Here is a 25,385-nt window from a genome sequence, read left to right on the forward strand (position 1 = left end):
AATCTGTTACATGTTCTTTACATGTATGAGGTTAAATAAATAAAGGTACTTCTTATCATCTTATCTTATCTTATCTTATCAGGAGCTTGTTGTCCAAACAGCTTTAAAGCTTCTGCTGTAATGTTTCTATGTTCTGATTATTTCCAGGTGACAAGTTCAGCTAATCAGTTTCAGTGTGTAGGTACGTTCACACACACAGCGACTCGCCACGACAAAGCGACCGGAGACGTTTCGTTTTCAATGAGAGCTGGCGACTTCGGCGACATGAGCGACAGCGACCGTCGGCGATTAGATGTGGGCGTGTCCAGTGATGCGACAAAGTAGAGAAAAGTTTAACTTTATGCAAATTTGGAGCGACTTCATGCAGCGACTACCAACAGGAGAGAAGAGGGAGAGCGCTCGTGATCCGCGCTCGTGATCCGTGATGCCTGCGAGTCTGAATAGTTGCGTGGATCCAGACAGTCCGGCGTTTGTGCTTTCGCCGCAGAAACCATGTGATCAAGTAAAATCATACAGCTAGAGGTCAAGAGCTTATAAAAGTTAATGTCCACATCAAACAGCAGAATGGTGTAAAAAAAATTCGATCTCAGTGACGATGACCGTGGCATGGTTGCTGTTGCTAGGTTGATTATTTTCGGAAATTGTTGATCTGCTGGGATTTTCACACACGACAGTCACTGGAGTTTATACAGAATGGTGCAAAAAGTGGAAGTTCTTCAGGAGGAAACGACTTGAGAGAAGGTCAGAGTAAAATGGACTGGTTTGAGCTGACAGGAAGGCTACAGTAACTCAAACAACCGCTCTGTACAACGGCGATGAACAGAAAAGCATCTCAGGACACACAACAGACACACAGAGAGTCCGGCGTTTGCGCTTTCGCTGCAGATAAAAAACTGAAACCAGTAAACAAAAGCTAAATATGACAAAGTACAACTGAACAACTCAAAGCACATGTACGAGCAATATTTATCTGCAAATATTCTGACTGCTAAGTTTCGATGAATTTAGGAATCCTTTCTTCTACACCAGAGCATTTTTACTTAAACAAACAAAAACATGATACAGAAATATAATCATTAAAAAAATACATATACATAACGCTTACTGTTTACTCAGTGTCGCCATCTGGGGGCCAAACACTCAATTAATAACCAGCTTCAGATTCCTGAGAAGGTAAAAAAACTGGATTTTTACTGAAAGCGTCAAAAGAACAGAATTCAGTGTGTTATTCAGATTTCAGAGAGATTCATGTTCCTTGTTTCGGAAACTTTTCAGCATTTTATCAGCATTTAAAAGCACATGTTCATCAAAATTAAAGTGAGCATCTTTAACATTCTTAATCATTTGTATCAGATCGAGTTATTAGTTTTAGTTCTGTTCATCTCACCCTGATTTTCAACACACACAGTGCTGCGAACATACGATAACACCGACAAGCGCAGAACAAAACAAGACCAAAAAGCACCAAAAAAAAAAAAGAGAGAGGGAAAAACTCACAATAAAAACCTTTTATTCTTCTTTTCTTTTTTTTAAAAAAAGCATTGTTTAGTTTGTAAGTAGTGTATTCAGTATTTAGGATTGAGCATGAAGTTCCAAATAAACAAAATATACTCAGGTCCTGCATCATTTACACAATAATTAAATGACCTGATATTGCTATTCCTTTCCTTTTTATGTATTTTATTTATAAAACTCACTCTTAAATCCCAATTTCATCAAAACACTTCCACTTTGCTGCTGCAGTTATGTTTTTGATCAGTTTGGTTTGTTTAATTTTAGTATATGATTAATTATACACATAACTTGATGAATTTCTGCTAAAAGTGAATCACTGCACTTCCAGTTCCATTGAGTGGTGCTGATTATTAGATTACATGTGCTAGTCTTGGTATTTATTTTTGCATTTTTAATAATTTGGGGGTGAGGTGTCATGGTGACGTCACATGTCACATCCCTTAACTTTTCCCAGGAGTTAAACAGTTAAATAAAATACTCACTAAAAAATACTCATCTAAACTCAGACATGATGGGAACAAATATTTTCAGATCACGTCTCCTCATTTTTCTACGTCTCCCCTGTTGTTCCTCTTTAAACCATCAGAAAGCAGAATTTCTCTACAGATGAGGGGAAAATTACTCCATTTAAAAACAAAAACAAATTAATAAAATCGTTTAAACTTCACTGAGCATCAGAGCAACTCGGCCTGCAATCCTCCGCGCTGTAACACCAGCTACAGCCACTAGATGGAGACACACTCCAAGGAAGATGGTTCACTTCCTTTCAATAAAGTATAATAAAAGAATAAAGTACAATACTAAAGTATAAATACTTTAGTCTTCTTTTGAGATTGTGAAGTATATTAGCACCTTGTTTTAAAGCTTCAACAAGAAATAAAGACAAGAGACAGTGCGTGTGTGTATTAAACGTTTATTTTCCATAAACCAAATGATGTCCCAGTACAGCTGAAAAGGAAAAAAGTTTTAGATGTTAGAGATATGAATAATTCAATACATTAAAAAAACATGTTAATCTACAAACTAAATCAGATTTCATTCAAGAAAAGCAAACCAGAGATTTAAAAACAAAAAAGCACACTTTAAACGTTTTAAACACACACTAATATCTGTAAAAGCTGTAAAAGCTTTAAACAGTGTTTAAGGACAGGGAGTAAAGCGGAAAGACACGAGCGAGAGACTATTTAATCGTGGATTTTAATAATTTGTACTTATTTAGTTTTATTAGTTATTTAAATTCTGCTAAATGAAGGAACAGAAGTGTTTAGAAAGACAGTAAAGTGTAACAGCGTCTTTCACTGAAACGACTGCTGGAGTTTTTATTCGTGTCTTAATGCACCGAGGCGTCGATGCCTGAGGCTTCGCCACAAATTATAACAATAACGATGTTAATAACTGACCGAATCGAAATCAGAGAAATTTTAAGAAAGTGTAAAGAAAAATTATACAAATATTTTTTTAAAAGTCTATTCAAGTGTCCATTAATAATTATTAATAACGCAGCATTATTAACACTTCCCTCTCTCCCCCTTTCTCTCTCTCTCTCTCTCTCCGTCTCTCCCCCTTTCTCTCTCTCTCCCCCAGTCTCTCCCCCTTTCTCTCTCTCTCTCTCTCTCTCTCTCCCAGTCTCTCCCCCTTTCTCTCTCTCTCTCCCAGTCTCTCCCACTTTCTCTCTCTCTCTCCCAGTCTCTCCCACTTTCTCTCTCTCTCTCCCAGTCTCTCCCACTTTCTCTCTCTCTCTCCCAGTCTCTCCCACTTTCTCTCTCTCTCTCCCAGTCTCTCCCACTTTCTCTCTCTCTCCCAGTCTCTCCCCCTTTCTCTCTCTCTCCCAGTCTCTCCCCCTTTCTCTCTCTCTCCCAGTCTCTCCCCCTTTCTCTCTCCCAGTCTCTCCCCCTTTCTCTCTCTCTCTCTCCCAGTCTCTCCCCCTTTCTCTCTCTCTCTCTCTCCCCCAGTCCCTCCCCCTTTCTCTCTCTCTCTCTCCCCCAGTCCCTCCCCCTTTCTCTCTCTCTCTCTCTCCCAGTCTCTCCCCCTTTCTCCCCCAGTCTCTCCCCCTTTCTCTCTCTCTCCCCCAGTCTCTCCCCCTTTCTCTCTCTCTCCCCCAGTCCCTCCCCCTTTCTCTCTCTCTCTCTCCCCCAGTCCCTCCCCCTTTCTCTCTCTCTCTCTCCCCCAGTCCCTCCCCCTTTCTCTCTCTCTCTCTCCCCCAGTCCCTCCCCCTTTCTCTCTCTCTCTCTCCCCCAGTCCCTCCCCCTTTCTCTCTCTCTCCCCCAGTCCCTCCCCCTTTCTCTCTCTTTCCCAGTCCCTCCCCCTTTCTCTCTCTCTCCCAGTCCCTCCCCCTTTCTCTCTCTCTCTCCCAGTCCCTCCCCCTTTCTCTCTCTCTCTCCCAGTCTCTCCCCCTTTCTCTCTCTCTCTCTCTGTCTCTCCCCCTTTCTCTCTCTCTCTCTCTCTGTCTCTCCCCCTTTCTCTCTCTCTCTCTCTCTCTGTCTCTCCCCCTTTCTCTCTCTCTCTGTCTCTCCCCCTTTCTCTCTCTCTCTCTCTCCCAGTCTCTCCCCCTTTCTCTCCCCCCCAGTCTCCCCCCCCTTTCTCTCCCCCCCAGTCTCCCCCCCCTTCTCTCCCCCCCAGTCTCCCCCCCCTTTCTCTCTCTCCCAGTCTCTCCCCCTTTCGCTCTCCCCCAGTCTCCCCCCCTTTCGCTCTCTCCCAGTCTCTCCCTCTCTCACACACAGATCTGTTTGTTCACTTGGTTCACCTTCAGTTCATCCTCCTGATGAGTCTGTTGATCTGGTCCTCTCGGTTCCCGGCGTCTCCTCCCTCCACAAAGTGAGTGGTCTTCTTGTTCATGCCACCGCGAGGAGACGACAGCTTGAAGGGCCAGAGGAAGTTGTTGGCGGCTTTGAAGTTCCTGCCGACGGTGTAGATCTCGTGGATCAGATCTTCCATGCAGATGATTCCATATGAACCTGCAGAAATCAGGAGCAACGTTCTGTCATTACATTCGGCTCTCAGACGCAACGTTTAACCTGCACAGCGTCACAAAAGCGCATCACGGCTCTGCGTCCAGGGACGGGCGAGAAAAATAATCACAATAATTCACGCTATCTATCGTGATCTATAACTGAGCTAACAAACGGCCGGCAAGACAGAAGCGCTGCGTTAAAAACTGTGAATAAAAAAACTCTTGAAAAGTTACGCAGTTTTATACTCACTGCCCAAAAAACACTAACACTGAAAAATAAAACAAATAAAAATCATTCAATCTGCAGCCTCCTTTCAGTTTGTTATTTATTTTTTTTAAAATATGAATGTGTATTAAAAAAAAGAAAGAATACTTCAGAAGTGATAATTTATAATTATATTGTTAAATTGTCCATCTCTAAACTCCTCTCCTTTATATTAAATTATTTTGTTACTTAAAGGAGTTTATTATACGCATCAGCATCATGCGTACGTTATTCAGAGCTGACAAACTCAAATTAAATACAAAATACAGAGGAAAAAACATCGCAGGAAGTTCCACCATCTTTCCGCCACACGTTTGTATAGTTAAAAAGAAAAAAAGAAAAAAAAAAAAACACTAAAAAACTGTCTAAAAGACATTTTTCAAACTGATGCGTGTTCGTGTAGACAAACATTATCTCGCCTTCTCGCAGCTGGGCCGAGTGTAATGAACAGACTATTTTTTTATTAGTCTAAAAGGCAGAAAGCTGCATTTTACCCCCGTGTTCACTGCTGATAAACGGTTAATGTGCATTATTACGCCTTTCCTCATTCTATAAAGGTCATAAAATTAACTTCCCGGAGACACGAGCTCAGAAATTTATTTAAAATCGTATCCGGTTTTGCCGACTAAAGGAGACTTCGCCGCTAGATTTGACGACTTTGACCATTTTAGTGACTTTACTTCAAAAAAAACTAAATAAAATAAAGAGCTTAAGCAGGTTCTCGAGGAGACGTTAGTGACGATCCTGAACTCGATACGGTTCTCCATCTGCTGATAAACGAGCTGAGCGCAGCTTCGCTCCTCTCGCCATCAGTGTGTAAAGACCGACTGCGCTGCGCTTGCGGCCAATCACAGATTCACAAATCACAATCACGTCACTGAATTACTGATTTTGATACTGAAATTTTTTCCTCCTAAAATGTGTAAAAGTTTAGTTTGCGGTGCCGCGACCAAAGATGACCTTTCTACAAGACAAATTAATAATCCGTTTTCTGTTCTGACTGTAAATCTTTCTTCATTCGGCCTACTTTGTCATCTGATATGCTAATTTTCATGATGAATAAATTAATATGCAAATTAGCCTGACATCACAGCAACGTTTTGAGTGTGTTTTAGCTACGTTTCTCTGAAAAGAGTCACAAGCGATACAATCTGCATCATTTTCACTGTGTGTGTGTGTGTGCGCGGAGTGAGAGATGTATGTGTGTGTGTGTTTTTACCAATGGTCTTCTCGATGAGCGAGTTATCTGTCAGAGGAATGCGCTGCTTGTTGATCTTGCCGTATCCGCGCTTGTAGATGAGCTCGCGCACAGACTTCAGGTTGGGGTAACTGAGGGACAGAACCACACACACACACACACACACACACACACACACGTCACCTATTTGCACCTGAGCAGTGTCACACCTCAGACATCCCCTTCAATAGCCCTGAAACCTCCCCTTTAACAAACACCTGCATTTAAACAGAGTTCTAACCCAATTCTACCGGCTGAAAGTGTAGAGAAAAGTAAAATAAACGAGTTCTGCGTCACCCCCAGGCGATGTACGGCTCGGCGATACGCAGCATGTTGATGGAGGCCTTGTTGAGCTTGACGAAGACGCCGTTAAAGATCTGGCGCAGACGCAGGAGCTGCAGAACCTTACGCACTTTAGGGCTCACGCCGTTGATACTGCGGAGGGAGAGAAACACACACACACACACACACACACACGTTAACACACCTTCGCTTAGACTCGTCTGTTCGCAGTGAAACACAGCGGTGTGGTTTCAGTGAGACTGGCTGATTAGCAGAGGAATCACCACGGTCGATATGACGGGGAAAAAAGAGCTGCATCATTAACCACCACGTTACAGAAGGAACATTTCACCCAGAACACCACTGTACTGTTCACATCTGGAAACATCTGGAAACTAAAACTGCACCCATAGCGCGCGCACACACACACACGCAGAAAGAAGAAAAAAAAACATCTTGACCACTGAGCAGAATCTCAGAGTTCTCTAATAAACACGATCGCTTAATTAATCAGATTTTTAGTCCGGATGTAAACACAGGTTTAGTCTTTGTTTAGTCTTCATTAATTTAAAAATAAAGTTTCTATCGCTTCTTTAACTTTTATCGTTATCTATATTTCATCATTCACTCCCGAGAAAATTTATTCAAAGCGTAATTTATTCACGTTCTGGTTTTTTTCTGTAATTAAAAAAAAGTCGCTCATGAAGCAAAGATGTAAAAGTTCGGGTGAAATGTTCCTCAGGACTGACAGCGTAACCTCCCTGTAGAGGTAACCCTCACCCTCTGATCCGGATAACGAAGGCCAGTTTGGGCTCAGCGGGGACGTAGAAGTTTCCGGCTTTGCGAGCCATGCGGTTCATGCGGATCTCGCGCCTGTACATCTGCCGGTACTCTTTGTGGTAGAACTGCGCTCTGGCGTAGATCAGGTTCCGGGTGATTTTGCGATTCTGGAGGAGAGAGAGAGAGAGAGAGAGAGAGAGAGAGAGAGAGAGAGAGAGAGAGAGAGTCAGAACACCACTCGGGCGATTTACGTCTCATAAACGCGACTTTATAAAGCACAGACCTTCTTCTCGACCCGCAGAGCCTTGACGCGAGCCGCCTTGAAGGCCGCATAGCGCTTCCTCTTCTTCAAGAGGCCTTCGGGGACTGACGGAACTTTCTTCTCCTTCGTCTCTTTCTTCTCCTTCGCCGCCTCTTTCGTCTCCTTCTTCTCTCTGTAAACAAACACAGACGCAACGTCAGGACAAAACGCTACGACTTTCTGAAGACCACGACTCGTACAAAAAAAAGTACGACTCGGCAGTCGAGTGTCTCATCAGTGAGATGAAATTCTTGAACATAAAACATAAAAGTAACTGTTTATAGCGTTAATTATAATTAAACATCTTTATTGCACCATTTTAATTTAACATACATTTGAGTTTATTCTATAACTGCATACTTATTTTATTCATCTTTATCCTTGTGCATTTCATTACATTAAATTTTAACATTCACACTATTTTATTTATTTATACACTGTTGAACACACGCAATATATTTTAGACAAATTGTCACAAATTAACTTGATTTATTTCAAAAATTAATTTAAATATAACCCAGTATTTCCCCCATCATCCCTAAAACTCAACTTTGTGACTCTAAAACACTTTTTAACACCTTTTATAGCAGATTAACAATAGATTAAGCAACTTAATTGGTGTTAACTCATAAAAATAAACTTTTCAGGACAGAATTAAAGGAATTTTATGATCAAGCTGCAAAAATTCCACATGCAATGTGACAAGACATGAAGCAGAACATTCAGACGGGAGTGTTTATTGCTAAATTTGGTTATTTTTTCCCTTTCCAGTGACTGCAAACAAACACTAATGAAGCAAAATAAATAATAATAACTAATAAAATGGTGACCATCATGAGACTAACACAGGTAGCGCTAGTGCTTAGCATCCAGCTAACACAGGTGTAGTGTCCTGATAAACACACCACTGTAGAACATGAGGTATTACTGTAACATTAATTTAGCTCAAAATTTATTCTGTATGATTGTTTTATTGTAAAAATAAATGCTTTTATTCAGTTGAACTCTCTCACTAGCTACAGGCCAGTTAACATCACGTTGCTAATGCTACACTGATCCAGGCACTACCATCTTTAACATCAACTTTTATACACTTTATACTCATTATCCGTCACTAATATCGACTTTAGAACACACATAAGTGTTTAAACATTATTCTCCATCTGAGATTGACAGCGAACAGACACCACAGACGCCGATGGAAGAAGATTTAAACGACAAGACAGTCGACTTACGTTTCACCCGCCATTATGCCCACGGTAAAAGAGGCTTTCACGCATGCGCATAGACGCCTTATAGGTCCGCGCACTTCCGGTCAGGCTTAGGTAGCCTTTTATATCGCCTGATTTTTATAATCAAGGAATTTACTTTATTTATCAACAAATATTTATTTATTAATAATCCTTAAACATTAAAAACTGTTGAATGACAATGATAACAGGATAAATTCATGTAAAATACACGTTAGTTGTTTGTGCTATGCTAATCTAATACTTTTAAAGTAACAAGGAATAATATGACTTTGTGTACACAACCTAGCTAGCTAGCTAGCGCTAACACTTAATAAAAAAAATAATAATCATTAGATATAATATTATAATTGTAAAGACGAGTAGAAAATATTATTGCGTGGCACTTCAGGCGAGTTAATGACAACGTATGAAGCGCGGGTGATTATGGGAAATGAAGTTTTTAGACTCCTAGCATAACAGGGAAAATATTCATACTACATGAAATGCTACAGAAAACAAACAACACGTATAATAAATAATCAATGCAATGTCAAATCTTATCAATTTCAATCTGAAAATTACTTTGAAAAAAAAAACCCTTAAAACTTATTATTATTAATTGGAAAACGTCAGGGTTGCCAGATTGGAAAAATTGACTCCAGTTTAAACAGTATGCTGACCTTTAAGTTTATATCAAATCTTTTCCCAATAAATTCATTTTAAAAATACACTTTGTCTTTTTACTTTAAAAACGTAGTGTTTAGTAAAATGTCAAACCTCTAACCAGAGATGTTTATGACCAAAAACAAACAAATAAACAAATAACAACTATATAACCTTATTATTGAAAGGTATCAATCAGGAGACGGGTATAAAATAATATCCATGGTGTTGGATGTATCATTAACCATCTCCTGTATTATGTGCACACACACACACACACACACACACACACACTGGGAAAGAGTATAAGGTCCAGTTCCACTACAGCGGAGGTTCCTCGCCCCGGTCCTGGAGAACCCGCTGTCCTGCATGTTTCAGTGTTTTCTCTGCTCTCAACACACCTGATTCAACTAATAATCTAATTAACAGCTCTTCCTGAGATGAAGGGTGTGTGTTCGAGCAGGTCTGAGGGTTCTCCAGGACCAGCGTTAGGAACCTGTGCTCTAAACAATGTCTGATGGTCTGATGAGACAGAGCTAGAGCTTTCATTTTAAACCTACATTAGATGAGTCTTTTTTCCTCCAAGATTAAATCTCTAAGCGTTACATGGGTTCAAGATTTGAATGATTCCTGTCCATGTTTGTGAAGCTCCGCCCCCAGGATCTACTTTGTCTTGTAGAGTACAGTGTCTATTAAATGACTGACAGGAAGAGCATCCAAACACAAACCAGCATTCCGGACCGGAAGTCAGTTTTCCGAGCGAGTTTTCTCCGAGATTTAATACACTTTTGCTAAAGCCACGGCTTAACGCCTTGTTTTTCTACATATCTCTCCGATTATTTGTACAAGTGAAGATAAAAACAACGACTATCTCACCTTTAAAACATATAAATACAACACTAGAGAACACTACGGCTGTTGTGAAGCATGGTGGTGGCAGCATCATGGTTTGGGGCTGCTTCTCCTCAGCTGCAGCTGGGATGGGGTCTCTAATCAAACAGCTCCAAATATAAAGTTAGTTTTATTTTTATCTCATTTTCCGGCTGTTCATGACAAAAACAGGAGATAATTCTCCTACAGTAAGGGTGTGTTTATATATATATTTTATTTATATCCGCTGTGAGTCGTGTGATTCGAGCTTCTCCGCTCCATTCGGTTTGACGCTCCGTCGCTGTTATCATTAACGTCATCCTGCAACACCAGAAAGGATGTAGATTCATAATCTGATCTAAAAGTCTAATCTGGCAACCGTGTTCCTCTGTTCCGCTGATGGGATGGGATCGTCTGGGATTTCGGTGACGACATCAGCGTGACGACATCAGCCCGGTCCTGTATTTATGGTAAGAGCAGAAGGACGTGTAATGAGAAGTTAGAGGTGTGTGTGTGTGTGTGCGCTGCAGAAGTCGATCGGATGATAGTTTAGCTGTGTGTGTGTGTGTGTGTGTGTGTGTTTAGATCGGATCATCTGCACTGAGACTCGGTTTCAGATCAAACTTTCTACAGAAACTTTGTCGGTAGTCGGCAGTGAGGCGGTTGATGATGCACATCGCGGCGGAGTTCTGCGTGGTTTGCGTGAAGGTGCTCTGGTCGTTCGCGGCGGCGGCGGCGCGGTGGCTCGTGAAGCCGCGGGAGAAGCGCGTGCAGGGCCGCGTGTGCGTGATCACCGGGGCCGGAAGTGGACTGGGCCGCCTGTTCGCGCTGCACTTCGCCCGCAGAGGAGCCACGCTCGCGCTCTGGGACATCAACCGCACCGCCAACGAGGAGACCGCGGAGCTCGTGCGCGAAATCTACCGACAAAACACCACCGACACGAGCAACACCTGTACAGGTGAGTCCAAACCCCGCAAAGCGCGCGCGCGTCTGTGTGTGTATGTCTGTGTGTGTGTCTGTCTGTGTGTGTGTCTGTGTGTATGTATGTGTGTGTGTGTGCGTGTCTGTGTGTGTGTGTGTGTGTGTGTGTGTATGTGTGTGTATGTGTGTCTGTCTGTATGTGTGTGTCTGTGTGTATGTGTGTGTATGTGTGTGTATGTCTGTGTGTGTGTATGTCTCTGTGTGTGTGTCTGTCTGTATGTGTGTGTGTCTGTGTCTGTGTGTGTGTGTCTGTGTCTGTGTGTGTGTGTCTGTGTCTGTGTGTGTGTGTCTGTGTGTATGTCTGTGTATGTGTGTGTGTGTGTGTCTGTGTCTGTGTGTATGTCTGTGTGTGTGTATGTCTGTGTATGTGTGTTCTGTGTGTCTGTGTGTGTGTCTGTGTCTGTGTGTATGTCTGTGTATGTCTGTGTGTGTGTATGTCTGTGTATGTGTGTGTGTATGTCTGTGTATGTGTGTGTCTGTGTGTGTGTGTCTGTGTCTGTGTGTGTGTGTCTGTGTGTGTGTCTGTGTATGTGTGTGTGTGTGTGTGTGTGTCTGTGTCTGTGTCTGTGTGTATGTCTGTGTATGTGTGTGTATGTGTGTGTGTGTGTCTGTGTGTGTGTGTGTGTGTATATATATGTCTGTGTGTGTGTGTATATATATGTCTGTGTGTGTGTGTCTGTGTGTGTGTGGGAGAAGTTTCTCTTTTAAACCCAGTGTTTATCAGAGATAAACTAAAATTAAATACAGAAGCTCTAATGAGGAGTTTAATAACTGACTCTAAACTCTAAATGTTTTATGATCTGAACTTCATAATGATTTTTATTTTTCTCTAAAATGACCCAAAACTTTAATAAGTCATTAATCCAAAGGTCCAAATGTTAACCCAGATTCTGAAATTAAAGATTTAAAGGAGATTTATGCTGCAAAGGTTCAGGCTGAATCTCAAGGTAGAGATTTAATACAAATATTTTCTTCTAAACTTAAATACAGAATTTCAGAATAATGATTTAAAAAGATAACAAACCAAATCCACTAGAGGAAAATCCTGAATTTAAAACTTCTCTTTACAAAAATCAGCTGATAACCTTAAATGTTAAAAATAAAGAATTTTTAAAATGTTTGTCCTCAAAAATCATCTAAAAATAGATATTTAATACACAACAGTGAATTCATAATAAAATAAAAGTTTCAGTCTTAAAAATTAAAATGCAAAATCTCAAATTAGACTTTTAACGTTTTAACATTTCGTCCCAAGGTGGACGTTTTTACGAGAGATTTCTGTTTCTCTGTCCGAAGATTTGTGCAAATTAATTAAAAGTTTTAAAAGTAATTTCTGATGAACACAGATTCTGTGCAAATTAATGATGATTTTTGTTTTAAAAGTTATTTCTGAAATCATTTTACACAAAAGTTTGGTCCTAAATGAAATACTGAATCTCATATCAGGTGTTTTTATAGGCTTTAAAGTGACTTTAAAATGCAGATTTCATCCAATTAAAAGCATTTACGCTGGAAAAGTGGGCGTGTCATCAGGATTTCTCCATCAAACATCAAATCCAGAAACATGGAGACTTTAGAGACTCACACACTCGTTATTATATTATTATTATTATTTTATTAATATTGTGAGCGGTTGTGTGTGTACAGGTTCAGACGACAGCGTTGAGGAGTTGCCCGCGTTCCAGCCGCGGGTTTACACGTACGTGTGTGACGTGAGTAAGCGTGAGAGTGTGTACGCCACGGCCGAGCAGGTGAGGAGAGAGGTAGGAGACGTCACGTTCCTCGTCAACAACGCCGGCGTGGTTTCAGGACGTCACCTCCTCGAGTGTCCCGACGAACTGATCGAGAGGACCATGATGGTCAACTGCCACGCCCACTTCTGGGTCAGTAGGAGACGTCTTCGTCCCGTTAGCGCGCTTTACGTCAGACACGTGACTCGATCGGGTGTTAATTAGTCTCATGTGCTTCACAGACCACGAAAGCTTTTCTCCCGAAGATGCTGGAGTTAAACGAGGGCCACATCGTGACTGTGGCCAGCTCTCTGGGTCTCTTCACCACGGCCGGGGTCGAGGTGTGTGTTCTGTATCCGTGCTTTTTCATTCTGATATAAACGTGTTGTTTTCTGCTGATCTAATTCTCTTCTCTTCGGTCGTGTTTTGTCGCAGGATTACTGCGCGAGCAAATTCGGCGCCATCGGCTTCCACGAGTCGCTGAGCCACGAGTTAAAGGCGGCGAACAAAGACGGGATCAAGATGACGCTGGTGTGTCCGTTCCTGGTCGATACGGGGATGTTTAAAGGCTGCGAAATCAGGTTGGTCACCGTTTAGTAGAGCAGAAACTCACAACCTAGAGTTCAGTGCAAAAGTTTGTACCTCCTCTGGTGTGTTGAAAAGGGAAAAACATAAAAACGTTGCTTAATTTTACAATTTATCTACAAAATAGATAAAAATTCAATTCAAGTTATTATTTACCTTAACGAAGGAAACATAAAACAGGAAGTACACATAGCTAGCTATGAATTACTCCTCTGTCAGCTTTGTTTTGCTGTAGGGGTGTACAAACTTTTTCACAGACCTGTATATAAAGCCAGAATGTATTTAATATTGTTCTCTTGGAAAAATGGGATGGTGTAAAGCTTATTCGTTATATTATTATAATTGAATCATTATATAATTAAACAATAATAAAAATACATCAATTCTAATTTATATAAATGAATGATAAATGAACTGATTATAATTGACCATGTTTTTAAAAGGTGTCATTATAGTTTATTAATGATATATTCATAGGATACGTTAATAATAAATGAATTACAATGTATGAATAATGAATTAAGAATGAATTATTTGTAATTTATACTTGTTGTTGATATTGGGTTCTCCTGCGCAGGAAGGAGATCGCGCCGTTTTTCCCGCCGCTGAACCCCGAGCACTGCGTGGAGCGAGCCATGAGAGCCATTCTGACGGATCAGCCGATGGTCTGCACGCCGCGCGCCATGTACGCCGTCACCTTCATGAAAACGTGAGTCTCGCCTGCATCACGACATTTTATTTTAACTTGTTTATCATTTTATAAACACAGGTTTTATGAGTAAATCATTTCAGGCTGCTTAATTTAATTTCACAGTGATGTCGATCGCAGAGCTTCAGTAACAAAACATTGAGTTAGAATAAGACTAAAACAGACGTAAGAGGAAAATAAAATACAAAAGATTGAACTGCACAAGTCATGTAGTGATGTAGGGGCTTTCAGGAAGGTGTTATTACATCATAAAACATAAGAACCAATCAGGTTTCAGTATGCTAATGAAGCAGTGCTTTACCATGGAAACAGAGCGAGGTTTGCATATTCATAGAATCTGCATTTAATGGCTGTTAGGGCCACCATTTTATTATTTATTAAAGAAAAAAAACTTCATTCTACATTTTTGTGTACAGTTTTAAGCGACTTGCTCATGAGATTTAAACTCACAACCTTCTGAGCGGCGAAGCTTCCACTTCCTCATGACGTTAGCGTTTTCTAAACTGCTGCTGATCTCTCTGTTGCAGGATTTTGCCGTTCGACGCCATCGTGTGCATGTACCGCTTCCTCGGCGCTGATAAATGCATGTACTCCTTCCTGGCTCATCGGAAAGAATCCACCAACAACAACGAGTCGAAGATCAGCATGTAGTCGCTCGGATCTTCTGTGATATCGCCTTACATCTCTAACGCTCTGGTTCATTTGGAGCAAAAAATAAGAACTGTAATTACAATGCTTAGAAAACTATGGATTTTGTTAAGCTGCCTACACATTTCCGTTTTTAAACCTGATAATTTAATCTTCTACAGATTAGATATGTGCCGATATGATATATTTTTGCCTCGATAATTGCCTACATTTTTTTTAAGAAAGAAAATCTCACAGGAAAAATCTGACTTATTGTTCAAGCTGTAACAAGCAGGTGTTATCGCATCATAAAATATAAGAACCAATCAGATTTCAGTATGCAAATGCAGTAAGTACTGGTTTAGCAGGGGAAAGGGGCGGGGTGTGTGTACGAGTGGGTTTTGGATTTGCATAACTTTTTTGTTTTTGTGTTTTTTTTCATTATATTGCATTTTAAATAATGACCTTATGTTCTCATTTTGACACCTGCTTCTGATGTTTCCACTAAACATGTCCTCTAGACGACGTCTGGCCTTCGCTGCGCTCTGAACCGGACAGAAATATCGGCACATGTCTTTATAAAGTCCTCTGATCAGCTTGATTATGAAATAATGCAGTATGTTACTGTAATAGTGTACACTATCTTTATTTATATATAATTATTTGTAATTTCTGTCTTGTTCGATTCCACACTGTGACCAAACGTTTATTTGTTACTTTAGACATTGTTCTTTTTCTGAAAACTTTAAAAATGTATTGTATTGTTTTCAAAGGTGCAATATGTATCATTCCTACAATAAATATTTTATCCTAAAAAATAAACTCAGTGTTTTTTAGCTTCTTTTTTAAAAACATACAATTAGAAACAACAGTAGGAGTCTTGTTTGAGAAATTTGACCAAATTGTGTTAATTTCTTTTTAATAACCGATGATAAAATGTACACATCTTTGTTTAAGATGTTCAATGAGTGCAAAAGTTTGTACACCCACAGGGTATTTTGAAAGGGAAGAAAAGTAAACATGACTCAATTTATCTACAAAAAATAGTTCCAAGAAGATAAAAAAGGGAACATGGACACATCCTGTAACATGACATCAATCCAAAACGCACCAAAGTCAACAAAAAGTAACTTGTTATTGATTATAATGAAGGAACATCTGTGAACCCTAACACATGAAACGCCTTGTTGCTATAAATTAAACGTTCTTCCTTTATACCACATCGCTGCTGAGTTCTGCACTCTGATTGGTCAGAAGGTGTTGATTAATTCTCTATAACAGCAGCTCTGACAGTAGCGCAGGTTTATATTAATGCACTCGTTCTGATACGTTATCGTTTCCATAGTAACAGCTCATTCACAGGGACGTGTGCAGCAGACGCTCCACTGATAATAAACAGAATAAAAATCTTTAATATGATGAAGTTTCCTTGGAGTAAGGAGAAGTTTATTTAACATTTAACAGAGGAGTTTATGCTTCTTTGCGGTTTCTCGGTAACATGACAAGCTGTGTTTTTTTTGTTTTTTTTAAAAAAGAGAATAAAGAGAGGCTGGTGAGGGAACGACTGTTTGTAGCTGCTATAATGTAAGTCAGAACAGGAACTCACTTGTTCCACAACATTAAACATAACTATAAATGCATAAATTGCTGTGGTGTAAGAGGAATAAATCACTTGGGGACATGCTGTTATAGGAAAATAATCAACTTCAGGGTGGTAACAGAAAATCTGCTTCATCACACCACACTGTCAGTCAGTATTATACTGTAACACACACACACACACACACACACACACACACACACACACACTTACCTAGCACATACAATAAGATTGTTATGAAGGTTATTAGTTGAAGAAATAACATGTAATTAAGTAATTACAACTGTTATAAAGTTATACTGACGGTGTAAATGTTTAACACAAATATAATGTATTATCAGTAATATTTATATTTATACTACATTATACGCTGCCTGGCCAATAAAAAGATCGCTGTTTGGGTTTAAATGAGCAAATCCTTAAGAGCCCATGATTGAATCATTTTTGCAGTGATGAATATGTTTCAGCTGGTAACAGTTCTTTTAATCTTAACTGATGCAGTGTGTAGCTTCTCATTTCTTAAACAATCGTAGCAGATTACGTTTCCCATGGTCATGGAAAAGATGTTACTGAAGGGGAAAATTGTTGGCCTGCATCAAGCAAAGAAAACAGCTAATGAGATTGCTGAAATCACTGGAACTGGGTTATGAAATGTCCAGTGCATTATTAAAGCCTGGAAGGATAGTGGTGAACCTTCAGCTTTACAGCAGAAATGTAGTCGGAAAAAAATCTTGGAGATCTTTAAAGCGCTTGGTGATGTCACATCGTAAAAAAAAATCGACAGGAGAACTCACGGCTATGTTTAATAGTGAAAGTAAAAGCATTTCCACACACACAATGTGATGAGAACTTACAGGATTGGGACTAAACAGCTGTGTGGCCACAAGAAAGCCATTTGTTAGTGAAACTAATCAGAAAAAATGACTTCAGTTTGCTCTGGAGCATAAAGACTGGACTGTGGAGCAATGGAAAAAGGTCATGTGGTCTGATAACATCAGATTTACTCTATTCCAGAGCAATGGGCGTGTCAGAGTAAGAAGGGAAATGCATGAAGTGATTCACCGTCATGCATAGTGCCTACTGTACAAGCCTCTGGAGGCAGTGTGATGATCTGAGGTTGCATCAACCGCACAGGTCGAGGCTCAGCCTCATTGTGTGGCAATAAAATAAAGTCAGCTGAGCATCTGAATGTACTGAATGACCAGGTTTTCCCATCAGTGGATGAAAATGCTAAGATTCATCAGGATTAACTTGTGAAAGAGTCGTTCAGGGAGCATGAGGAATCATTTTCACACATGAATTGGCCACCACAGAGTCCTGACTTTAACCCCATTGAAAGTCTTTGGGATGTGCTGGAGAAGACTTTACGGAGTGGTCCGACTCTCCTGTCCTCAGTGCAAGATCTCAGCCAAAGATTAATGCAACTCTGGATGGAAATAAATGTTGTGAAGTTGCATAAGGTCAGGACGAATGCGTGTCGTAATCAAAGCTAAATGCATTGCAATAAAATATTAGATTGTGCAACTTTTTTTTTTGGCAAGGCAGCGTATTTCTAATATTAATATTAGAAAGGGTTCCTAGTAGAACTTGGACGCTAAGAACCCTTAAAAAACCCTTAAAGAACCATTTTTTCTAATTGTGTGTATTAGCTGGGTAAGTGTGTTCCACAAACTGCAAATTCTTGCTCATTATTTTCTTCTTAACCCGTCAGGGGTTTCACATGGAGGTCCACTCTTTGATAAACGGGTTCTTCGGGAGTTCTTCAGGAGGTCATTAAGGTTTCACAGCCTCCTAAAATGGTTCTACTTGGTTTCTGGGAGACGATCAGTGTGTTCAGGGTTCTACATAAAACCTTTAAGGGTTCCCTTGTGATAAATTTGTGAATAATGTATAAACGTTTTGTTCAAATCAAGAACCCTTAAAGAAAGAAAAAAAACTTCTTTCAAGAAGAAAGAATCTTTGCTTGATTGTTTTTTTTTCCCTAAATGCGCTTCGACAAAAATTTACTCGATTTATTTCAGCTGAATGAAATAGGAACGTCATGGAGATGTGCCCCGATGGGAGGGAACAGATTTCCTGATTTCCGATTCTGCATTTTCTGTAGCGCACACACACACACACGCACACACACACACACACACACTTCCTGTGGAACGCTCCACATGATTAAGATAAGCGACTCTCCCTCAGTTCTGCTTTGGCTATGACTCATGACTCGGTGCTGTGTGAATAGGATTCCCTTTTCTCCCTCCAGGAACCAGGCGAAGCTCATGCAAACTCACACAGTAGCTCATCTCTGATATTTCACTCCCTCACTGCTTTCACTCGAAAGGAATGTGTGTGTGTGTGATACCGGGACCAAGTGGGATTTCCAGTCACTGTGCGTAGAGGAACACTGAGAAGTCTGACTTCCCAAAAATTCAGTTTATTTTCAGAGTGTATCATTATCACGCACGTCAGTATCCACTGCAGGAATGTAGATTACACAGCGACGTCAGCTTTAATACGACACGGCGAGAGAAATCTGTCGATGTATGAATCAATGGAATATATTTAATATATAAAAAATAATGCAATAGCAATTGTATGTAATGGTGTATAATAACACACGCAACTGTGTGTGATAGAACATAAAAAAGGAAAAAAAAAAAAAAAGTAAAAAATATATAATAGACTGTAATAAACCTGTAACTGTGTGTAATAGACTGTAATAAACCTGTAACTGTGTGTAATAGACTGTAATAAAACCTGTAACTGTGTGTAATAGACTGTAATAAACCTGTAACTGTGTGTAATGGACTGTAATAAACCTGTAACTGTGTGTAATAGACTGTAATAAAACCTGTAACTGTGTGTAATGGACTGTAATAAAACCTGTAACTGTGTGTAATAGACTGTAATAAACCTGTAACAGTGTGTAATGGACTGTAATAAACCTGTAACTGTGTGTAATAGACTGTAATAAACCTGTAACTGTGTGTAATAGACTGTAATAAACCTGTAACAGTGTGTAATAGACTGTAATAAACCTGTAACTGTGTGTAATAGACTGTAATAAACCTGTAACAGTGTGTAATAGACTGTAATAAACCTGTAACAGTGTGTAATAGACTGTAATAAACCTGTAACAGTGTGTAATAGACTGTAATAAACCTGTAACTGTGTGTAATAGACTGTAATAAAACCTGTAACTGTGTGTAATAGACTGTAATAAAACCTGTAACTGTGTGTAATAGACTGTAATAAAACCTGTAACTGTGTGTAATAGACTGTAATAAACCTGTAACTGTGTGTAATAGACTGTAATAAACCTGTAACAGTGTGTAATAGACTGTAATAAACCTGTAACAGTGTGTAATAGACTGTAATAAACCTGTAACAGTGTGTAATAGACTGTAATAAACCTGTAACTGTGTGTAATAGACTGTAATAAACCTGTAACAGTGTGTAATAGACTGTAATAAACCTGTAACTGTGTGTAATAGACTGTAATAAACCTGTAACAGTGTGTAATAGACTGTAATAAACCTGTAACAGTGTGTAATAGACTGTAATAAACCTGTAACAGTGTGTAATAGACTGTAATAAACCTGTAACTGTGTGTAATGGACTGTAATAAAACCTGTAACTGTGTGTAATAGACTGTAATAAACCTGTAACTGTGTGTAATAGACTGTAATAAACCTGTAACTGTGTGTAATGGACTGTAATAAACCTGTAACAGTGTGTAATGGACTGTAATAAACCTGTAACTGTGTGTAATGGACTGTAATAAACCTGTAACTGTGTGTAACAGACTGTAATAAACCTGTAATAAAATGTAATAAAAATATATGACAGTATGTAATAACACTGTGCAACAAGATAGAAATATTTTGTCAAAATATTTAACACCATATACAGGATATAATGCAAAAAAAAAAATTCTTCACAGATTCTTTGGACAGAGAAACACTCTGTTTAGGGTTCTGTGTAGAACCTTTAAGGTTCCCTCAGTGGGATGACAAAAGGGATGTAAAAAAAGTATTTAATTACATGCAACACAATACTTTACAATAATAAAATAGTACACATTACACATGTAATTTTTGCATGTATCTGTGAACATATTTGTTACACTATGGCCAATTCAGCGTTACTGACTTACTAATTAATTAATTAATTAATTGCTTAATAATTTCTGCAGGTTAGGAAAATATTCATTGGGGAAAATTCTTCTTAATTCCGTTGTTGTTATTAATGTGCATTACTGCAGCGTAGACCTTTTTAACTGATGGGATTTAATGGTTCGGTTCTTTAAAGTGGCTTTAGGGTTGAAAAAGGCATTTTATATATATATATACATTAATCATACTATTTGTATTATTATTAAAACAGTGAGGTTTCATCATCACTCTATTTGAAATGCACATGATTACGAGTCACGTTCCATCTAAAGCAGCCTCATCGTTTTTTGTTTTTTTTATCCGAGCTGATAGTGAAAGGTGACGGAGAGGAAACAGGAAATTCAGCTCAGGTTGTGATTTGTATTTCCAGGTAAGTGTCTGTGTGTGTGTGTGTGTGTGTGTGTGTGTGTGAGAGAGAGAGAGAGAGAGAGAGAGTAGTCGCTGTAATCACAGTGATAACAGGATTCCCCTTCTCGGGATATTCATTGATCATATGAGTGAAATGCTTTTCCATTAATAACATGAGATTAATAATATCAGCCGTGTGGAATAAACCCGTATATAACTGTTACTGCATCAGCAATGGAAAGGCTGTAACGTTGTTCCTGTCTTCCTAATAAAGCTTATTAATAATAATCATATTTTCATAAAGGTACACAATCCTTCTGTAACGCAACAGTCTGTTTCATCACAATCGGAGAAACCTGGACTTTCTCAAACATGTCCTTTCTCTTGTTTCTGCTTTGGCACGGACATCAGCGGACCTGATTTTTCATTAGTACCTCCTCTGGGAGCTCTGCTAACACAAAATGTTCTCTTCTTGTGTTCATGATTCATCTGGGCAGAACATGTTTCTCAAAGATTTCCACGTTAGAAGTGATGACTAACACACACGACTAGACCGACCTTTAGGCCATTCGAGGTACATCTGAATTAAAAAATGAGAAGATCATCCTCTCTGAAATTCCCAGTTTTACTACAAAGATCATTTATTAGAGTATGTGCTGATTCACAGCTCGTCACTGTTCACCTTCAGCTGCTGCTGGAATAAAAAAGACTCTGAATATCTGCAGAGGTGGAAAGTTAATTAAAGAAATGAACACTTTTTTATTTTTATTCCTGATAGTTTCATTTGGAAACTTCAAGCACTTGTTGCAAATCTTTAATATCATGGATCATATACAGGATACGCCAATCAATTACCTTTTAAATTACATTTTTACTTTTTTTTTTTATTTACTACATTTAACACATTCAAAGAAGTCCATAACAAACCATCAGCTTTGCCCAACTTTCTTATTTAAAAAAAAAAAAACAACTTAATCTCATGAATAATCTCATTCTTTCTCATTAATCCCATTAATCTCCTTCTTTCTTTGAATATTTTGTTTGTGTATTTTAAAAAAAAAAAAAATTTATGTGGTTGGATTTTGTAAGAAAAAGAAATATAAGCTGTAGCCCCGCCCCTAATCTCAGTAACTTTTTATTTAATTCATACAATTCATCCCAATTGTTATAAATTTGTGTGTGAGCCCATGTTTAAAAAAATAAAACCTTTATTGGCTTTTATCAAAATGTTTAAGCTTTTATAAAATAAAACACTTTAATGTCACTGATCCCATCTGACTGTTAAATTTAGTACATTTCCACTGCAGAGCGCAGAACACGCCTTTCCTGAGAAGACACGGAACCTCGGGTCAAAGTTCATGGGCGTAAGAGTTTAAAGGAAGGAGTGAGGACGGGATGGAAAGGTGGTGGGCGTGAAAAAAAAATAATAAATTCACAGAAAGGGAAGTTAGCGATGAGGAGATAGGCGTGGGCTTTCTTCTGAACTTCACTTAAAACACAACAAAATCAAAATACAGATTTTATTTTTAAAAAGAATCATTTAATGATTTGAGAGCTTCGTGTTGTTGCTTTTCCTCTTTTTATACAGAGACAGATATGGATTTTCAGGTGATTAGACCACATTTTTGTGTTGAAATAAATGAACTAAATAAATAAAGCTTTTGTGATTAAATACAGCTTTTGTGAACAGAGATCTGATTAGTTCTCATTAAGACAAAGTTACGCTCTTGAACAGCGCTTCTCAAACTGTTTATAGCCAGGAACTTAAATCTCATGTACTCTGTCAGTACAGAATTATTTAATGGACATAAACGATATATATATAATTTCAATATTAACTTTATAATTAATAAATATTAATCAATATCTACAGACTCATTCTGAGTGTTTATTAGAACCATGGAGCTTTTCATTTCTGAAATGTTCAGCTACAGAATATGGTCCACACTGCCCTTATTTTATTTTAATATCACATTATTTTTTAGGTGACTGTTACGAGATATTGAGGTTTAAATTAAACCCATTTTAATCCAAGCGAGCGATCGAACAGTCTAATAACTACGGTATAAGAACACAATAATAAATACGACTTTTATTAAGCTGCGTTTTTTGATTTCCACCACTGTAACAAAATCAAAATAAAAAAAATCACGGCCCTCTGGCTGTCTCCAGACCGCACTGTGAGAAAGACTGCTCTAAAATATTTAATCCGCTTTTATGAAATAAAGCCGGGAAATGTGTAATGGTGCACTCTCTCACACACACACACACACACACATACACACACAAACAATGTGGTGTGTTCCAGTAAAGACAGTGTGGAATGTGGAGAAACCTCTGAATGAGGCACTGAGGGTTTATGTTAAACACATCGGTTAGGAAACGTCTTCATCTCGAGAACACTTCACTCACTTCCACATTTCATTTCTGGGTAGTTTGTGTCAGCTGGAGATGTTTCAGGAGCTAAGCTGAAGTTTCACTTTTCCCTGAGACCTCCAGAGCTAAAGGTGACGGTGCTGCAATCTGTTATTTTCAGCTTCTGCTTTATTATGAAAGAGATTTAAATAAAACTTTATACACTACAAATCCAGATTAAGGAACTTCAGTAAAGCTACCAAACAGCTCGCAGAACCCTACAGTAAAGCGGTTCCCTGTCAGAAAACATTCAACAAGTTCCTTCTATAAGCTAAGAACCTTTAAAGAACCCTTTTTTCCTAAGTGTGTGTATTTTCAGTGGAAGCGTGTTGTACAAACTCCTAATTATCGCTCATTATTTTCTTCTTAATACCTAGAACCTGTCAGGCACTCTAAGAAAAAAAAGGGTTCTTTTCAAGGGTCCATGGATAATCATGAGTTCTTAACCTCTCAGGATGGTTCTACATGTGAACGAATGTGTTTCTGTATCAGGAAGAGATCCAAGTGGAACCCTTTCAAGAACCTAAGAACCCTTACTCATCTGATGAACCCTTAAAGAACCCCTGAAGAACCCTTGAGTGTATTAACTGGGTAACTAGATTATTGCTCATCATTATTTTCTTCTTCAAGACTAGAACCTGTCAGGCATCTATATGATACTTGGGTTCTTCACGGGTTCTTTAATGGTCCACTGAGGGTTCTTAGCCTTCTATCAGGGTTCCACTACACTTCGTTGTAGGGTTCTGTGCAGAGCTCGCTCGGTTCAGCTTTGTTTGTGGGATGCGTTTATTGGTGTTGGTGAGCGTCACGGTTCCTCAATGGGTTCTTTAATTCCTAACACAGTTCTAGCGTGGAACCCTTTCTGACAGAGAAACACCGTGTTTCAGGATCCGACAGAGAACCTTCAGCGGTTCTGCCTTAAGCATATGAGTGTAAAAGGCCTCGGAAAATGTTCCTTTATGTCAATACTGTTTATTTACCTTCTCTGATTTTTAGTTAAACAAGTAAATAAATATTTCACGATCATTTTGACAATCTAAGAAAAAAAAAAAAAAGATTTTCTTCCTCGCAATCCGTCAGTATTTAATTCTGTTTTCTGTCTTCTACTAACTTTGAACCTAAAAAAACGTTATAATATATAATTTATAAAGTTATAATATTATAAATCGTGTGCTTATGAGTCAAACAAATACAAATGGCGATGCTGCCCTCTAGAGGAACCAGCAGGAATAACGGGGGAATATTTAATTATTTATTTTGCTCCATGTTCATGTCCTAATTTGATAGAAACAGTTGCACTAATAATAATAATAATAATAATAATAATAATAATAATAATAATCTCAAATAAACTGTGAGTGTTAATCAGACACATTAATATAAACACATAAAACACAGAGAGCCTGCAGTCATTCAAAATATATTATATATTTTTTTAAAATTCAAACATTTTGTTTAAATAATGTTAAATAGCAAAAACAAAACATAAACCATCACACGTTATCAAATTAAAAGTTACTAAACCATAAAGCCCGAGCCCAAAAAATCATACTGAAATCTCTGAAATCAGAAAACACACACAGTCACTGAGCTCTGATCGAATCCAGTCCTCAGTCTTCAGCCGGGGCTTTAAACACCAGAGATTAACTACCGGAAAAAGAGGAATAAAAACAGCCTTCGTCACCCAGCACTGCGATATTTTACCTAATCCACGTGAAACAGCTCGAGTGCGTACACAACCTGACGTAACAGCAGAAGAGACGGATCGAGTGGTTAGTTTCATTTTACCTCCCAAACAAAGTCAGTTCTTCTTTAAAACACCATGAAGAAGAAGAAGAAGAAGAAGAAGAAGAAGAGTGTGTTTTAGTGGCATTGAGCTGTGAGTCCTGCAGTCCTTATGATCAGGAATGTTTTACTTTGTTTTTATTTTTAAAATCGCGCCAGTTGCCTTCTTTATTATTTTAAAACGAGAAACCTTTCTGCTCAGAAATGCTGTTTATGTAATCCGCCTCCTCCTGAATATCAGTACTGGCTATAATTTCAATAATATATCGCAAACAGTTGTATAAATGATCATGTCCGGATCCAGCTGAATAAAGATTTCTACAATAAGACGCTAAAATGGAAAG

The 25,385-nt window shown here is 38.8% G+C and overlaps 3 protein-coding genes and 1 non-coding gene across 4 annotated transcripts in view; 1 reads left to right on the plus strand and 3 right to left on the minus strand.

The window, feature by feature from the left end:
* Window positions 1-2,412: 2,412 nt before the first annotated feature.
* rpl7 (ribosomal protein L7) lies at window positions 2,413-8,673 on the minus strand. Its single transcript, XM_034297743.2, has 7 exons — window positions 8,566-8,673; window positions 7,313-7,463; window positions 7,030-7,196; window positions 6,265-6,402; window positions 5,950-6,059; window positions 4,259-4,469; window positions 2,413-2,463 (listed from the first exon to the last, which is right to left on the minus strand). Exons 1-6 carry the CDS (start codon window positions 8,577-8,579, stop codon window positions 4,261-4,263), a joined length of 789 nt encoding a protein of 262 aa, XP_034153634.1. The 5' UTR covers window positions 8,580-8,673; the 3' UTR covers window positions 2,413-2,463; window positions 4,259-4,260.
* Window positions 6,492-6,580, minus strand: LOC113543403 (small nucleolar SNORD12/SNORD106). The gene has a single exon (XR_003404411.1). It is a non-coding gene; the product is annotated as a small nucleolar SNORD12/SNORD106 (small nucleolar RNA).
* Window positions 8,674-10,579: 1,906 nt separating the features above from the next.
* On the plus strand, window positions 10,580-15,549 carry rdh10b (retinol dehydrogenase 10b). Its single transcript, XM_026941381.3, has 6 exons — window positions 10,580-11,053; window positions 12,724-12,959; window positions 13,049-13,147; window positions 13,242-13,387; window positions 13,969-14,100; window positions 14,628-15,549. Exons 1-6 carry the CDS (start codon window positions 10,762-10,764, stop codon window positions 14,749-14,751), a joined length of 1,029 nt encoding a protein of 342 aa, XP_026797182.1. The 5' UTR covers window positions 10,580-10,761; the 3' UTR covers window positions 14,752-15,549.
* Window positions 15,550-24,665: 9,116 nt separating this feature from the next.
* The window catches only part of ube2wa (ubiquitin conjugating enzyme E2 Wa), a 9,607-nt gene continuing 8,887 nt past the window's right edge, over window positions 24,666-25,385 (minus strand). Inside the window, exon 6 of the mRNA XM_034314626.2 lies at window positions 24,666-25,385. This exon is cut by the window's right edge and continues 2,018 nt beyond it. The gene's annotated coding sequence lies outside the window, so the exon portion shown is untranslated.

The sequence above is a fragment of the Pangasianodon hypophthalmus genome, chromosome 21, assembly GCF_027358585.1.
Source record: "Pangasianodon hypophthalmus isolate fPanHyp1 chromosome 21, fPanHyp1.pri, whole genome shotgun sequence".
Lineage (NCBI taxonomy): Eukaryota > Metazoa > Chordata > Actinopteri > Siluriformes > Pangasiidae > Pangasianodon > Pangasianodon hypophthalmus.

Bases quoted from the DNA above. Each gene is read 5' to 3' on its own strand.
- rpl7 (XM_034297743.2), bottom strand. The intron at 7,197-7,312 runs GTCTGTGCTTTA...TCTCTCCTCCAG, and splicing joins CTCTGCGGGTCGAGAAGAAG to AATCGCAAAATCACCCGGAA. The intron at 6,403-7,029 runs GTGAGGGTTACC...CTCCCTCCGCAG, and splicing joins TTCGTTATCCGGATCAGAGG to TATCAACGGCGTGAGCCCTA.
- rdh10b (XM_026941381.3), top strand. From the start codon at position 10,762: ATGATGCACATCGCGGCGGAGTTCTGCGTGGTTTGCGTGAAGGTGCTC. The intron at 11,054-12,723 runs GTGAGTCCAAAC...GTGTGTGTACAG, and splicing joins CACGAGCAACACCTGTACAG to GTTCAGACGACAGCGTTGAG. The intron at 12,960-13,048 runs GTCAGTAGGAGA...TGTGCTTCACAG, and splicing joins ACTGCCACGCCCACTTCTGG to ACCACGAAAGCTTTTCTCCC.